General features: G+C 50.6%; 1 protein-coding gene across 1 annotated transcript in view; it reads right to left on the bottom strand.

Annotated features, from left to right (window-relative positions):
- EI24 (EI24 autophagy associated transmembrane protein) overlaps window positions 1–17,241 on the bottom strand; it is a 31,836-nt gene that overhangs the window by 12,016 nt on the left and 2,579 nt on the right. Inside the window, exons 2-6 of the mRNA XM_077249598.1 lie at window positions 14,280–14,428; window positions 11,974–12,119; window positions 11,751–11,811; window positions 7,802–7,868; window positions 7,524–7,648 (exon numbers count right to left, since the gene is read on the bottom strand). Of these exons, the coding sequence (XP_077105713.1) occupies window positions 7,524–7,648; window positions 7,802–7,868; window positions 11,751–11,811; window positions 11,974–12,119; window positions 14,280–14,321 (441 nt within the window). The 5' untranslated portion in view covers window positions 14,322–14,428. The remainder of the gene's footprint in view (window positions 1–7,523; window positions 7,649–7,801; window positions 7,869–11,750; window positions 11,812–11,973; window positions 12,120–14,279; window positions 14,429–17,241) is intronic.

Genomic DNA, 17,241 nt, shown 5'->3' with positions numbered 1-17,241 from the left:
AAATGGGCAGATTCCCCTGCAGTGGATCCTCCCGTATCCCGGTTGGCCTCTAACACGCTGCTGTCCCTACCTGACGGGTATTAAGGATCCGACTGATCGGCTCATAGAGAGCTTAGCTCGGTCTGTGTTTGAGGCCTCTGGCTCAGCCCTCGCACCGTCTTTTGCGTCGACCTGGGTTGCAAAGCCATGATATCTTGGTCAGAGTCCGTAACTAAGGCTCTTCAGGATGGTGAGTTACCTATAGAAGTGACAGAGATGTCTAATCAGATATCTTTAGCTGGAAGCTACCTGATTAACACAGCCCTGGATGCGGCAAATTGTGCAGCATTGGCAGCGGCAAATGCTATTGCTATCAGAAGGGTCCTATGGCTGAGGACTTGGCGGGCGGATTCTACCTCAAAGAAATCTCTTACATCTCTTCCTTATCAGAGTGGTCGGCTATTTGGCGCAAAGTTGGATCAGCTTATATCTGATACTACAGGAGGGAAGAGCAATTTTCTTCCACAACAAAGGGTTAAACAACCATTTTGTCACCAATTTCAAGCAAGGTTTAAATCCTTTCGTAGCACCCGGTGGACTACGGCGCCAAGCTCAGTCCCTCCAAGTCGGTCTAACCAAGACAGAGAACACCAGGTTTCATATAGGGCTAATCCATTGGCAAGAATGCGATCTCAACCGACAAGATCAAGGGTATCTAGGTATCCTCGGTTTTCGGCCAAATGACTGGAGGCAGCCTCAGGTCGCTTCCAACAGAGTAGGCGGTCGCCTACTTCTGTTCCATCAGTCCTGGTTATCTGTCATTCACGACAGATGGGTAAGAGAACTGGTGGTTTCAGGGTACAAAATAGAGTTTGTCACTCTTCCACCAGGCCGTTTTTTTCCGTCCAGTCTTCTCAGTTCAAGGTCCCGCTTACGAGATTTGTTCAAGGCAGTCAAATCTCTTCAGTTCAACGGGGTCATTGTTCCCGTTCCAAAGGAAGAAAGGTTTCAAGGGTTCTATTCCAATCTGTTTATAATTCCCAAGAAGGATGGGGCTGTAAGACCCATTCTGGACCTAAAGTGTTTAAACAAGTTTGTCAGCATTCGTCACTTTCGAATGGAGTCTCTCCGCTCTGTCATTGCGGCTATGGAAAAGGGAGAATTCCTAGCTTCCATAGACATTCAAGATGCCTATCAGCACGTCCCCATATTTCCTCCACATCAAAGATTTTTACGGTTTGCCATAGGCGAACTACACTTCCAGTTCACGGCGTTGCCTTTTGGGCTCGCCACAGCTCCCAGGGTGTTCACAAAGGTAATGGCAACAGTTGTGTCCATCCTGCACTCTCGGGGCATAGTCATTCTGCCATATTTAGACGACCTCTTGGTCAAGGGGTCAACCTTTCGGGCATGCCAAGAGAACGTCAGTATCACTCTGGACACCCTATTCCGCCTAGGGTGGCTGGTCAATTTGAAAAAGTCATCTCTAGTACCTTCTCGAAAAATTTATTTTTTAGGGATGGTTTTCGACACCGCTCGGGGTCTCACGGTCCTTCCCCAGGACAAGGTACTCTGCCTCCGGCAAGAAGTGAGAATTCTTCGGCAGCCAGGTCCACACACAATCCGGTTTTGCATGAAGGTTTTAGGAAGGATGGTGGCTACTATAGAAGCAGTGCCATTTGCACAACTTCATCTCCGCCCACTCCAACATGCAGTCTTGACAGCCTGGGACAGGAGTCCGTTTTCTCTCAATCTCATGTGTCGTCTATCACCCCGGGTCAGATAATCCTTAACATGGTGGATAAAGAGTGCCTCTCTGCAGCAGGGGAAGGTCTTTCCTCCAGATCATTGGCTGGTAGTCACTACAGACGCCAGTCTTCTCGGTTGGGGAGCAGTGTTTCACCAACACACAGCACAGGGACGCTGGTCCCCAAGGGAGTCATCCCTTCCGATCAATTTGTTGGAAATAAGGGCGATTTGGCTAGCACTGCAGCATTTTCACCACTTTCTGGCGGGTCGTCCCGTCCGGATCCAATCGGACAATGCCACGGCTATGGCTTACATAAATCATCAGGGGGGCACCCGCAGCAGGTCAGCCATGCAAGAGATAAAACAAGTTCTCCGCTGGGCCGAAGACAACCAGTCAGTGATCTCGGCAGTTCACATTCCGGGCAAGGAGAACTGGGCTGCGGATTTTCTGAGTCGACAGGGTCTTGCGTCCAGGGAGTGGTCTCTTCACCCCGATGTTTTTTGGCAAATATGCCAACGCTGGGGGACCCCGGACGTGGATCTGATGGCATCCGGGTTGAATGCCAAAGTACCCAGGTTCGTCGCAAGGTATCGAGATCCAAGAGCAATTGCCGTAGATGCACTAGTACTATCTTGGAACCAATTTCATCTTCCATATCTGTTTCCTCCTCTGGCGCTGCTCCCGAAGGTAATCAGGAAGATCAAGACAGAGGGAGTTCCAGCAATACTAGTCACTCCATATTGGCCTCGGCGGTCATGGTACGCAGACCTGGTGCAGCTGCTTGCCGGGGTTCCTTGGCAACTTCCAATGCAGTCAGACCTTCTGTCGCAGGGGCCGATATTCCACCAGAACTTAGAGGCCGATATTCCACCAGAACTTAGAGGCCCTACGTTTGACGGTCTGGCCACTGAATCTTGGATTCTGACCCAGGCCGGTTTTTCTCAAAAGGTAGCTTCCACTATGATTAATGCTCGAAAGACCGTTTCGTCGTACATTTACCATCACACCTGGAAGGTTTTTCTCGTATGGTGCAGGAAGCAGGGTCTTCCTCCTCTACGGTTCTCCATTCCTAATATTTTAGCCTTTCTCCAAGCTGGTTTGGACTCAGGTCTCGCACCAAGTACCCTTAGAAGGCAAATATCAGCCCTATCGGTTCTTTTTCAGCGAAGGATCGCGATCAATTTGCAAGTGAAGACGTTTTTTCAGGGAGTCTCTCACATGGTTCCTCCGTACAGAGCTCCACTAGAAGCTTGAGACCTTAATTTGGTCTTGAGTGCTCTACAGGAAGCTCCATTCGAGCCTCTCCAAGACGTCTCTTTAACGTACCTTTCTTGGAAGGTTCTGTTCTTAATAGCTATAACCTCCATTAGACGAGTGTCGGAATTGGCAGCCTTGTCCTGCCAGTCCCCGTTTTTACAATTTCATCAGGATAAGGTGGTGCTAAGACCAGCACCTTCTTTTTTGCCAAAGGTAGTGTCCTCGTTCCACATCAATGAGGACATTGTCTTACCTTCTTTTTGTCCCGCACCAACGCACCGTGTGGAAAAGGCTCTCCATACCCTGGATCTGGTGAGAGCTCTGGGAAGGTATGTTTCTCGGACAGCTTCTTTTCGACAGACGGATGTACTGTTCATTCTTCCCGTGGGTCATAGGAAGGGACTCGCAGCCTCTAAATCGACCTTAGCCAGATGGATACGAGCCACCATTCAGGAGGCCTACCGCATCAAGGGCGTAGCTATCCCGGCTGGGATCAGGGCACATTCCACTCGAGCGGTAGGGGCTTCCTGGGCACTTCGGCACCAAGCATCAGCAGAACAGGTTTGCAAAGCGACAACTTGGTCCAGTCTGCATACCTTTTCCAAACATTACAATATCCACACTCAGGCCTCTGCTGATGCAAGTTTGGGAAGGCGGATTCTTCAGGCTGCGGTATCACACCTATAGGCGGTAAGTGCCTAAGTGGTATATTCCAGTAAGTCTTCTTCCCACCCTGGGACTGCTTTGGGACATCCCACAGTCCTGTGTCCCCCAATGAGACGATGGAGAAACAGGGATTTTTGTGTTACTCACCGTAAAATCCTTTTCTCTGAGTCGTTCATTGGGGGACACCGCTCCCGCCCTGTTAATTTTTTGGTTATCAATGGGGTTGTTCTGTCAGTAAAGTTATTCTAGACATGTTGACATTGCACTAATGCTGTTGTTTTCTCTTTCTCCTACTGCTTGTACACCAAACTGGAGCTGTCAGGGCCAGTGGCAGGGTGTATACTACGGAGGAGGAGCTAACTTTTTGTGTGTCTACTTAGTGTCAGCCTCCTGGTGGCAGTAGCATACACCCACAGTCCTGTGTCCCCCAATGAACGACTCGGAGAAAAGGATTTTACGGTGAGTAACACAAAAATCCCTGTTTTAGATGTGCACGACTTGCATAGTGGCTTCCGCCAATTTTCCAGAAATTTAGCAGCACATATTGGGCATTTATTTTTCCCTGATTTCTTCCTTTCGGATGTGGGGATAGGAGGCTCTGCCTAGGATAGATAGAAATACATAGTACACCTTGTAGATAGGGACGTAGGGGGAGGGGTGAGCATTGTGATATGGCTTAGTATAGCCTACTCACGTGCCCCTGAAGCTGGTCAGTCCCCTCAGGTCTGGCAGTTTCCTCCATAGTGAGGACAAATTACCATATAGCCGTGTACTCCTTTGTCAGGATGGCCGGCGGATAAAGACCCCCATAAGGCGTTTATATAAGTTTTACGTGGTTGATCCTGCCCTCCTTACCATTGCTGCGGTTTACCGTGCTGTTTTGCCTTGAGGCCGGCGCTGCTGCCGGCGCCATTCTCCATGCTGCCGCGACCGGAAGTGACGCGGCCGCTGGACCCGGAAGCCACCTGGAAGCTGATGGGGAACACTGCGGCCGCACGCTGGAACCGGCCGCTGCTGGAAGCGGCCGCCGCACTCACCCCCCGGCAGAAGTGCCCGGACCGAGAGCCCCCTGAGCGGAGGAGATGGACCCGACCCCAGGAGCAGCGCTACACTGGGGAGGCTGAGGGACCCCCCATAGCAGGTATCAGCCGCAGATATCTTGTGGCAGGGAAGGGAAAGGCTGGGCCCCCCAATCCCCACCATCTGCACAGCACCGTCGGAGGAAAAGCTTGCCGTTCCTATCCACAGTGGGACAGGAAAAACACTGGTGGGTGGAGTGGGGAGGATCCTTTTAACCGCTTGTTGTTCCTGTCCCACTGAGGGTAAGAAGGATGTCCTCCAATGGTGCTGTCAGGATGGTGAACTGGAAATACGCATTGCACACGGTACAATGATTCTCTATGGCCCAGCTCCTATCTGCCGTATCTTATGGATCCGTATTATACAGTCTTGTACGGCCGTAGAAAATCGCAGCATGCTGCGTTTGTCAGCGTATTGCGCAAAAAATACTCCAATGAAAGTCTATGGGGGCGAGAAAAATACGGATTACACACGGACCAGCAGTGTGACTTGCGAGGAATATGTTCTATAGAAAAGCCGGTAATTCAGTGCGGTGTACAGTAAAATCACACTGACAGGTTATAATAGAATAGATGTCTACACATAGTATAGGTAGAGAGATATATATATATATATATATATATATATATATATATATATATATATATATATATATAATACAGCGCTAGATAGCAGAAAAGCCGGTAATGCAATTGCCGGCTTTTCCCATCTCCTTCACAAACCCGACAGGATATGAGACATGGTTTACATACAGTAAACCATCTCATATCCCTTCTTTTATTAAATATTCCTCTTTACTAATGTTAGAAGTGTATGTGTGTTAAATTTGGGGGCTCTAGCTGTTTAAATAAAGGGTTTAATCACAGAAAATACTGGCGTGGGCTCCAGCGCAATTTTCTCCGCTAGAGTGGGAAAGCCAGTGACTGAGGGCAGATATTAATAGCCTAGAGAGGGACCATGGTTATAGCACCCCCCCTGGCTAAAAACATCTGCCTCAAGCCACCCCAGAAAAGGCACATCTGGAAGACGCGCCTATTCTGGCACTTATCCACTCTCTTCCCACTCCCGTGTAGTGGTGGGATATGGGGTAATGAAGGGTTAATGTCACCCTGCTATTGTAAGGTGACATTAAGCCTGGTTAATAATGGAGAGGTGTCAATTAAGACACCTATCCATTATTAATCCAATAGTAGTAAATGGTTAATAAAACACACACACATTATTTCATTAAAATACTTTTTTCATAAAGACACAGGGCGTTGTAATATTTTATTATACTCTCAATCCAACTGAAGACCCTTGTCACCTGAAACAAAGTTAAAATTAAAAAACAACAATATCCCATACCTTCCGTCGTTACAGTCAAGTCCCACGATGTAAATCCATCTGAAGGGGTTAAATTAATTTACAAGCAGGAGCTCTGCTAATGCAGCTGTGCTCCTGGCTGTAAACATTGGGGAATGAATGGAAGCAGGGGAACGTAGCTACCTAGACTTGCGGTGATGCGCCCCCTGCTGGCATAAACTCATATGAACTTGAGCGTGGAAAAATATTCAGAAAAGTTTTGCGCACACACACACACACACACACACTACCAACATTAGTAGTGAGGAATATGCAAAAAAAAAAAGAAGGGATATGAGATGGTTCACTGTATGTAAACCATGTCTCATATCATGTCGGGGGTTTGGGAAGGAGACAGCAATTTAATTACCGGCTTTTCCGCTATCTAGCGCTGTATTAAATAAAATAAATTATAGATATATATATATATATATATATATATATCTCAAGCCGGTGAGAAAATCTCGCTGTACGGATGCCATACGGATTACATACGGAGGATGACATGTGCAAAATACGCTGCCACACCCTGCCTACGGATGACATAAGGATCACTATTTTGGGAACATTTCTGCGTATTACGGCTCTAAAAAACTGACCGAATTTTCATACGCCTAGTGTGACGCCGGCCTAAAAGAAAATGGTTTATGACCAGTATGAGTAACACTGCAATACGCGATCTGTCCTCCCATATTCTGCAGAGAGAGAAGGCAGCGAAAACCTATGCTGTAATATGGGCCAGAACCAGCACCTTCTACCCTCAGAAATGACATGACAGCACCAAGATCAAGGGGTGGAGATCACAGCATGGAGATGTCACTGACCTGCTCAAGATGACAAAACACAATCACTTCAGTCTGGAGTCTGAGCCTCGTGCAGAAATCCCGGCACCTCTGGCCTCGGCTGCTGTCACTGGGGTTATTAATGGTCGTATGAGGAAGGTTCTGCCGCTGATTGTACAAATAATCAGGATCCACTGCCGGCAGCTCCTGTGTAATCACCGACCAATGACGTCCCCGATGTGCCCGATGGAGACAAGTCCAAAAGCGCTGTCCTGTGGCTGGAGGGTCTCTGGACTTGTCTCCATCACGTACATCGGGGACGTCATTGGTCGGTGATTACACAGGAGCTGCTGGCAGTGGATCCTGATGATTTGTACATTCAGCAGCAGAGAGCTGCTGGCAGCGGATCCTGATGATTTGTACATTCAGCAGCAGAACCTTCCTCAGACGACCATTAATAACCCCAGTGACAGCAGCTGAGGCCGGAGGTGCCGGGATTTCTGCACGAGGCTCAGACTCCAGATGTTCTAAACATTTTGTTCTGTTTTTTTTCAGCATTTGTAAATGACGTCTCCATCCGGCGATTTCCATCATTCCACCACTTTATCTTCTTGGTGCTGCAGTTCCAATGCTGGTGTAAATCTTCTGATTGAAGAACTTCTCACCTGGAACCAGATGGCATTTACCACCTTGCTGAGTACAAACAGAGGAAGGACCCAGAGCGCGCTGAACACAGACATGAGGATAAACTCCAGCCAGGACCACACATCTCCATGGAGGGAAGGGTCACCTGAAAAGAGAGGCGATCAGTGCGGCCCCTCATCTCGGGGCCCTCGGTCAGTTCCCTGCATCAGAAGCGAGGGCAGAGATCGGCTATAATCAGAATCATCATGAAGACTTTCTATCAGAACTGCAACGTTATTATGTCCCAGAGGACGCTCACCGATTATTCTCGCAGTGACGGATTGCAGGAGGGGGATGAACATTCGGTAGAACAAGAAGAGACTGAGCTGCAAAAAAAAAAACAGATTAAAAAAATAGCGAGTGAGAACGGCAAGCGAAAATTCACCCGACACCCAGAATAAAACATGCAAGTTATGTGTAAGGAGAAAGGACCACGGGGCACAATAACGGCCGCTCGTCAGATCTTGTGCGATTTTTATACTAAAATCAAACACTTGGCTGCCGTTTTCCCACATGTTTTATCATAGACTGTAATCCAATTTTGCATTAACGGTACAAAACATGTGCAAAATGCGCCGGTGTTAAAGGGATTGTCCAGTGTGCTGATAAAAGTCGTTGGTCCACGATGCGCACACTGTCAGGATTCACCCGTTTTGCCAGAGCACAGGCAGTCATGTAGCCACAAACATAAAATTTACATAAATCCAGGCACGTGGTGTCGGCATGTGAAACATGTAAGTAACTTGTATATTTGCTGTCGAGTGACCACCCGCTCTCACCGGCAATATCTGTGAATCCTGACAGTGTGCACTGCAAGCTGGCAGGATTCAGTTTTATAACCCCTTTAAGGAGTTATTCCTAAAATAGCATTTATCCTCGTCCAGCGCTGTACTGAGCAGTCCTATACACAATGAAAGGAACGAAGGCCGAGCATGAGCACCTCCACTCCATTAAAAATGGAGCTCTGCAGAGCCTCATCCTCAGAATCCACTGGGGGGTCCCATCCTCAGAATACACTAGGGGGGGTCCCATCCTCAGAATACACTAGGGGGGGGTCCCATCCTCAGAATACACTAGGGGGGGGTCCCATCCTCAGAATACACTAGGGGGGGGTCCCATCCTCAGAATACACTAGGGGGGGGGGGTTCCCATCCTCAGAATACACTAGGGGGGGGGGTCCCATCCTCAGAATACACTAGGCGGGGGGTCCCATCCTCAGAATACACTAGGGGGGGGGTCCCATCCTCAGAATACACTAGGGGGGGGGGTCCCATCCTCAGAAATACACTAGGGGGAGGGGTCCCATCCTCAGAATACACTAGGGGGGAGTCCCATCCTCAGAATACACTAGGGGGGAGTCCCATCCTCAGAATACACTAGGGGGGAGTCCCATCCTCAGAATACACTAGGGGGGAGTCCCATCCTCAGAATACACTAGGGGGGAGTCCCATCCTCAGAATACACTAGGGGGGAGTCCCATCCTCAGAATACACTAGGGGGGAGTCCCATCCTCAGAATACACTAGGGGGGAGTCCCATCCTCAGAATACACTAGGGGGGAGTCCCATCCTCAGAATACACTAGGGGGGAGTCCCATCCTCAGAATACACTAGGGGGGAGTCCCATCCTCAGAATACACTAGGGGGGAGTCCCATCCTCAGAATACACTAGGGGGGAGTCCCATCCTCAGAATACACTAGGGGGGAGTCCCATCCTCAGAATACACTAGGGGGGAGTCCCATCCTCAGAATACACTAGGGGGGAGTCCCATCCTCAGAATACACTAGGGGGGAGTCCCATCCTCAGAATACACTAGGGGGGAGTCCCATCCTCAGAATACACTAGGGGGGAGTCCCATCCTCAGAATACACTAGGGGGGAGTCCCATCCTCAGAATACACTAGGGGGGAGTCCCATCCTCAGAATACACTAGGGGGGAGTCCCATCCTCAGAATACACTAGGGGGGAGTCCCATCCTCAGAATACACTAGGGGGGAGTCCCATCCTCAGAATACACTAGGGTGAGTCCCATCCTCAGAATACACTAGGGGGGAGTCCCATCCTCAGAATACACTAGGGGGGAGTCCCATCCTCAGAATACACTAGGGGGGAGTCCCATCCTCAGAATACACTAGGGGGGAGTCCCATCCTCAGAATACACTAGGGGGGAGTCCCATCCTCAGAATACACTAGGGGGGAGTCCCATCCTCAGAATACACTAGGGGGGAGTCCCATCCTCAGAATACACTAGGGGGGAGTCCCATCCTCAGAATACACTAGGGGGGAGTCCCATCCTCAGAATACACTAGGGGGGAGTCCCATCCTCAGAATACACTAGGGGGGAGTCCCATCCTCAGAATACACTAGGGGGGAGTCCCATCCTCAGAATACACTAGGGGGGAGTCCCATCCTCAGAATACACTAGGGGGGAGTCCCATCCTCAGAATACACTAGGGGGGAGTCCCATCCTCAGAATACACTAGGGGGGAGTCCCATCCTCAGAATACACTAGGGGGGAGTCCCATCCTCAGAATACACTAGGGGGGAGTCCCATCCTCAGAATACACTAGGGGGGAGTCCCATCCTCAGAATACACTAGGGGGGAGTCCCATCCTCAGAATACACTAGGGGGGAGTCCCATCCTCAGAATACACTAGGGGGGAGTCCCATCCTCAGAATACACTAGGGGGGAGTCCCATCCTCAGAATACACTAGGGGGGAGTCCCATCCTCAGAATACACTAGGGGGGAGTCCCATCCTCAGAATACACTAGGGGGGAGTCCCATCCTCAGAATACACTAGGGGGGAGTCCCATCCTCAGAATACACTAGGGGGGAGTCCCATCCTCAGAATACACTAGGGGGGAGTCCCATCCTCAGAATACACTAGGGGGGAGTCCCATCCTCAGAATACACTAGGGGGGAGTCCCATCCTCAGAATACACTAGGGGGGAGTCCCATCCTCAGAATACACTAGGGGGGAGTCCCATCCTCAGAATACACTAGGGGGGAGTCCCATCCTCAGAATACACTAGGGGGGAGTCCCATCCTCAGAATACACTAGGGGGGAGTCCCATCCTCAGAATACACTAGGGGGGAGTCCCATCCTCAGAATACACTAGGGGGGAGTCCCATCCTCAGAATACACTAGGGGGGAGTCCCATCCTCAGAATACACTAGGGGGGAGTCCCATCCTCAGAATACACTAGGGGGGAGTCCCATCCTCAGAATACACTAGGGGGGAGTCCCATCCTCAGAATACACTGGGGGGAGTCCCATCCTCAGAATACACTAGGGGGGAGTCCCATCCTCAGAATACACTAGGGGGGAGTCCCATCCTCAGAATACACTAGGGGGGAGTCCCATCCTCAGAATACACTAGGGGGGAGTCCCATCCTCAGAATACACTAGGGGGGAGTCCCATCCTCAGAATACACTAGGGGGGAGTCCCATCCTCAGAATACACTAGGGGGGAGTCCCATCCTCAGAATACACTAGGGGGGAGTCCCATCCTCAGAATACACTAGGGGGGAGTCCCATCCTCAGAATACACTAGGGGGGAGTCCCATCCTCAGAATACACTAGGGGGGAGTCCCATCCTCAGAATACACTAGGGGGGAGTCCCATCCTCAGAATACACTAGGGGGGAGTCCCATCCTCAGAATACACTAGGGGGGGGTCCCATCCTCAGAATACACTAGGGGGGGGTCCCATCCTCAGAATACACTGGGGGGGGGGTCCCATCCTCAGAATACACTGGGGGGGGTCCCATCCTCAGAATACACTGGGGGGTCCCATCCTCAGAATACACTGGGGGGGTCCCATCCTCAGAATACACTGGGGGGGTCCCATCCTCAGAATACACTGGGGGGGTCCCATCCTCAGAATACACTGGGGGGGTCCCATCCTCAGAATACACTGGGGGGGTCCCATCCTCAGAATACACTGGGGGGGTCCCATCCTCAGAATACACTGGGGGGGTCCCATCCTCAGAATACACTGGGGGGGTCCCATCCTCAGAATACACTGGGGGGTCCCATCCTCAGAATACACTGGGGGGTCCCATCCTCAGAATACACTGGGGGGTCCAAGAGGTAATCAGTAAGTCATCCCTACAGCAGATATGGGATAACTTGCTTTATTGGGAATAACCCTTTAAGAACGCCGTAACGGGGTGGAAGCCGCATTCCCTTTAATAACCAGCTACTTACCCAGAAGACTCCGCCGTTCCAAGCACAACACTGGAATATCCGGGTGACGATGCGAGGTTCACTATGAACAGAAGAGAAAAGCTGAGCGACAACCAAGATCGTCCCATTTCACAGCTCCCAGAGGAAGCATCGCCCATCATTCCCCAGCCGCCTGCCCCGATGAGTGTGATACTTCCACATCAGGACCACAACACAGTGCTGTACACGGAATAACGCGGCTCACCTCTCCGGCTTTCTCTCTTCGCTTTGGGCTCTGCGCTGAGCCAACGCGCTGCTCGCACGTCTCTTCCGCTGCTCCTCTCGCCTCTGCTGAATCCGGGCATCTAGCTTGGAAATCGTACATATTCCCCAAATGGAATCTTTAATGCCCTGCAGGACGGAACGACAATGTCTGATTAATAACTAAAAGACCAGTAAAGAGTTCACCAGGAATCAAAGACGAAAACAATAAAAAACGACAGAAGAAACGACACCGCTGCAGCCGATCTCAGCAGAGATGACGTCAGTGTGAAGGAAAAACCATCAAAAGGTGGAAACAAAAATGCGATATAGCAGATTATATATCACGTAATGCCACTGAGCGGCCGATCTGACTGCACCAAGCTTCTGTGTGAGATTCACATTTTACTCCTTTTTTCCATCCCTATAAAGATATGAGGCTTGTTATCTGCAGCAGGGCTATGGAGTCGGAGACGGTGTCACGGAAATTGAGCAGTCAGAGTTGGAGGTTTGGGCAACAGACTCCACAGCCCTGATCTGCAGGACGAGATATAGTTTTGAAAGGCACAATTCTATATGGAAACCCAAGTTACATCCTGTATTATACCCCAGAGCTGCACTCACTATTCTGCTGGTGCAGTCCCTGTGTACATAAATTACTGATCCTGAGTTACATCCTGTATTATACCCCAGAGCTGTGCTCACTATTCTGCTGGTGCAGTCCCTGTGTACATACATTACATTACTGATCCTGAGTTACATCCTGTATTATACCCCAGAGCTGCGCTCACTATTCTGCTGGTGCAGTCCCTGTGTACATACATTACATTACTGATCCTGAGTTACATCCTGTATTATACCCCAGAGCTGCACTCACTATTCTGCTGGTGCAGTCACTGTGTACATAAATTACTGATCCTGAGTTACATCCTGGATTATACCCCAGAGCTGCGCTCACTATTCTGCTGGTGCAGTCACTGTGTACATACATTACAATACTGATCCTGAGTTACATCCTGTATTATACCCCAGAGCAGCACTCACTATTCTGCTGGTGCAGTCACTGTGTACATACATTACATTACTGATCCTGAGTTACATCCTGTATTATACCCCAGAGCTGCGCTCACTATTCTGCTGGTGCAGTTACTGTGTACATACATTACATTACTGATCTTGAGTTACATCTTGTATTATACTCCAGAGCTGCGCTCACTATTCTGCTGGTGCAGTCACTGTGTGCATACATTACATTACTGATCCCAAGTTACATCCCGTATTCTAACCCAGAGATGCACTCACTATTCTGCTGGTGCAGTCACTGTGTACATACATTACATTACTGATCCTGAGTTACATCCTGTAGTATACTCCAGAGCTGCACTCACTATTCTGCTGGTGCAGTCATTGTGTGCATACATTACTAGGGCAGACCTGTACACAGGCAGTATATTCAGGTCCTTCCACCCTGTAGTCACCCCTTAGGGTACTGTCACACAGTGCAATTTTGATCGCTACGACGGTACGATTCGTGACGTTCTAGCGATATCGTTACGATATCGCAGTGTCTGACACGCAGCAGCGATCAGGGACCCTGCTGAGAATCGTACGTCGTAGCAGATCGTTTGGAACTTTCTTTCGTCGCTTGATCACCCGCTGACATCGCTGGATCGTTGTGTGTGACAGCGATCCAGCGATGTGTTCGCTTGTAACCAGGGTAAACATCGGGTAACTAAGCGCAGGGCCGCGCTTAGTAACCCGATGTTTACCCTGGTTACCAGCGTAAACGTAAAAAAAACAAACAGTACATACTCACATTCCGGTGTCTGTCCTCCGGCGTCTCAGCTTCTCTGCACTGTGAGCGCCTGCCGGCCGGAAAGCGAGCACAGCGGTGACGTCACCGCTCTGCTTTCCGGCTATGGTGCTTACACAGTGCAGAGAAGCAGAACGCCGGGGGACAGTCACCGGAATGTAAGTATGTACTGTTTGTTTTTTTTACGTTTACGCTGGTAACCAGGGTAAACATCGGGTTACTAAGCGCGGCCCTGCGCTTAGTAACCCGATGTTTACCCTGGTTACCCGGGGACTTCGGCATCGCTCCAGCGCCGTGATTGCACCGTGTGACCGCAGTCTACGACGCTGGAGCGATAATCATACGACGCTGCGACGTCACGGATCGTGCCGTCGTAGCGATCAAAATTGCACTGTGTGACAGTACCCTTAGTCATCTGGGTGATGTGCAGGCTCTTGATGTCGCGCCTTTGTCCGCACTGGTATTACGGGTTCCCCCAGTGTCAGCTGTGCACTCACCCGCACAAGGTCTTGGAGGAAACTTTTCAAGCTGTCGGCCATTTTCCTCTTCTGTACCCTATAAGCGTCTTGACCATCAGCTGCACGGAGCGGGGAAGTGTGAGGGGCCACAACGGGTCATCATGGAGGAAGCGGGTGAACCAGCCGAGCTGAAAGCCAGGGACAAGGAGGTTATAGTGACTGATCACAGGGCGATCAGGAGGAGGTGCAGCTGAGGCACCAGGTTATTATCACTCATCATACGACACGTCCCTCCTCCAGGAATCCTCATGCTGCAGCCACAGTCCCTCTATTCCAGGATCTCTGCTTGCTGGGAATTGGTGGAAATATTCCTGCCGACCTCCAGACACTGAAAACCTATAGACCGCGGTGATTTACAACCACGATCCGAGGCCTGAAAAATCTGCCTCTCCAGACGTAGAACTACAACTCCCAGCATTTCCTGACACGTTGTATGCAGTGTAGATCAGTGATCTCCAATCTGTGGCTCTCCAGACAGAAAAACTACAACTCCCAGCATCCCGAGTCCCTGTGTACAGTCTAGACCAGTAATCTACAATTGTTGCCATCCAGAAATTGTAGCAAAATGAAAACTCCCATCATTGTAGTTTTGCAACAGATGAAGATCACTGATCTGGGCTGTATACAGGGTGTCGGGGCATGCTGGGGGTTGTAGTTTGGAGATCACTGAGCTGTATACAGGGTGTCGAGGCATGCTGGGGGTTGTAGTTTGGAGATTACTGATCTGGGCTGTATACAGGGTGTCGGGGCATGCTAGGGGTTGTAGTTTGGAGATCACTGATCTGGGCTGTGTACAGGGTGTCGGGGCATGCTAGGGGTTGTAGTTTGGAGATCACTGATCTGGGCTGTATACAGGGTGTCGGGGCATGCTGGGGGTTGTAGTTTGGAGATCACTGATCTGGGCTGTATACAGGGTGTCGGGGCATGCTGGGGGTTGTAGTTTGGAGATCACTGATCTGGGCTGTGTACAGGGTGTCGGGGCATGCTGGGGGTTGTAGTTTGGAGATCACTGATCTGGGCTGTGTACAGGGTGTCGGGGCATGCTGGGGGTTGTAGTTTGGAGACCACTGATCTGGGCTGTATACAGGGTGTCGGGGCATGCTGGGGGTTGTAGTTTGGAGATCACTGATCTGGGCTGTATACAGGGTGTCGGGGCATGCTGGGGGTTGTAGTTTGGAGATCACTGATCTGGGCTGTATACAGGGTGTCGGGGCATGCTGGGGGTTGTAGTTTGGAGATCACTGATCTGGGCTGTATACAGGGTGTCGGGGCATGCTGGGGGTTGTAGTTTGGAGATCACTGATCTGGGCTGTATACAGGGTGTCGGGGCATGCTGGGGGTTGTAGTTTGGAGATCACTGATCTGGGCTGTATACAGGGTGTCGGGGCATGCTGGGGGTTGTAGTTTGGAGATCACTGATCTGAGCTGTATACAGGGTGTCGAGGCATGCTGGGATTTGTAGTTTGGAGATCACTGATCTGTGCTGTATACAGGGTGTCGGGGCATGCTGGGGGTTGTAGTTTGGAGATCACTGATCTGGGCTGTATACAGGGTGTCGGGGCATGCTGGGGGTTGTAGTTTGGAGATCACTGATCTGAGTTGTATACAGGGTGTCGAGGCATGCTGGGATTTGTAGTTTGGAGATCACTGATCTGTGCTGTATACAGGGTGTCGGGGCATGCTGGGGGTTGTAGTTTGGAGATCACTGATCTGGGCTGTATACAGGGTGTCGGGGCATGCTGGGGGTTGTAGTTTGGAGATCACTGATCTGTATACAGGGTGTCGGGGTATGCTGGGGGTTGTAGTTTGGTGATCACTGATCTGAGCTATATACAGGGTGTCGGGGCATGCTGGGAGTTGTAGTTTGGAGATCACTGATCTGTATACAGGGTGTCGGGGCATGCTGGGGGTTGTAGTTTGGTGATCACTGATCTGGGCTGTATACAGGGTGTCGGGGCATGCTAGGGGTTGTAGTTTGGAGATCACTGATCTGGGCTGTGTACAGGGTGTCGGGGCATGCTAGGGGTTGTAGTTTGGAGATCACTGATCTGGGCTGTATACAGGGTGTCGGGGCATGCTGGGGGTTGTAGTTTGGAGATCACTGATCTGGGCTGTATACAGGGTGTCGGGGCATGCTGGGGGTTGTAGTTTGGAGATCACTGATCTGGGCTGTATACAGGGTGTCGGGGCATGCTGGGGGTTGTAGTTTGGAGATCACTGATCTGGGCTGTATACAGGGTGTCGGGGCATGCTGGGGGTTGTAGTTTGGAGATCACTGATCTGGGCTGTGTACAGGGTGTCGGGGCATGCTGGGGGTTGTAGTTTGGAGACCACTGATCTGGGCTGTATACAGGGTGTCGGGGCATGCTGGGGGTTGTAGTTTGGAGATCACTGATCTGGGCTGTATACAGGGTGTCGGGGCATGCTGGGGGTTGTAGTTTGGAGATCACTGATCTGGGCTGTATACAGGGTGTCGGGGCATGCTGGGGGTTGTAGTTTGGAGATCACTGATCTGGGCTGTATACAGGGTGTCGGGGCATGCAGGGGGTTGTAGTTTGGAAATCACTGATCTGGGCTGTATACAGGGTGTCGGGGCATGCTGGGGGTTGTAGTTTGGAGATCACTGATCTGGGCTGTATACAGGGTGTCGGGGCATGCTGGGGGTTGTAGTTTGGAGATCACTGATCTGGGCTGTATACAGGGTGTCGGGGCATGCTGGGGGTTGTAGTTTGGAGATCACTGATCTGGGCTGTATACAGGGTGTCGGGGCATGCTGGGGGTTGTAGTTTGGAGATCACTGATCTGGGCTGTATACAGGGTGTCGGGGCATGCAGGGGGTTGTAGTTTGGAAATCACTGATCTGGGCTGTATACAGGGTGTCGGGGCATGCTGGGGGTTGTAGTTTGGAGATCACTGATCTGGGCTGTATACAGGGTGTCGG

This window comes from Ranitomeya variabilis, chromosome 4 (assembly GCF_051348905.1).
Source record: "Ranitomeya variabilis isolate aRanVar5 chromosome 4, aRanVar5.hap1, whole genome shotgun sequence".
NCBI classification, from domain to species: Eukaryota; Metazoa; Chordata; class Amphibia; order Anura; family Dendrobatidae; genus Ranitomeya; species Ranitomeya variabilis.
This window is presented reverse-complemented; position numbering and strand designations above follow the sequence as displayed.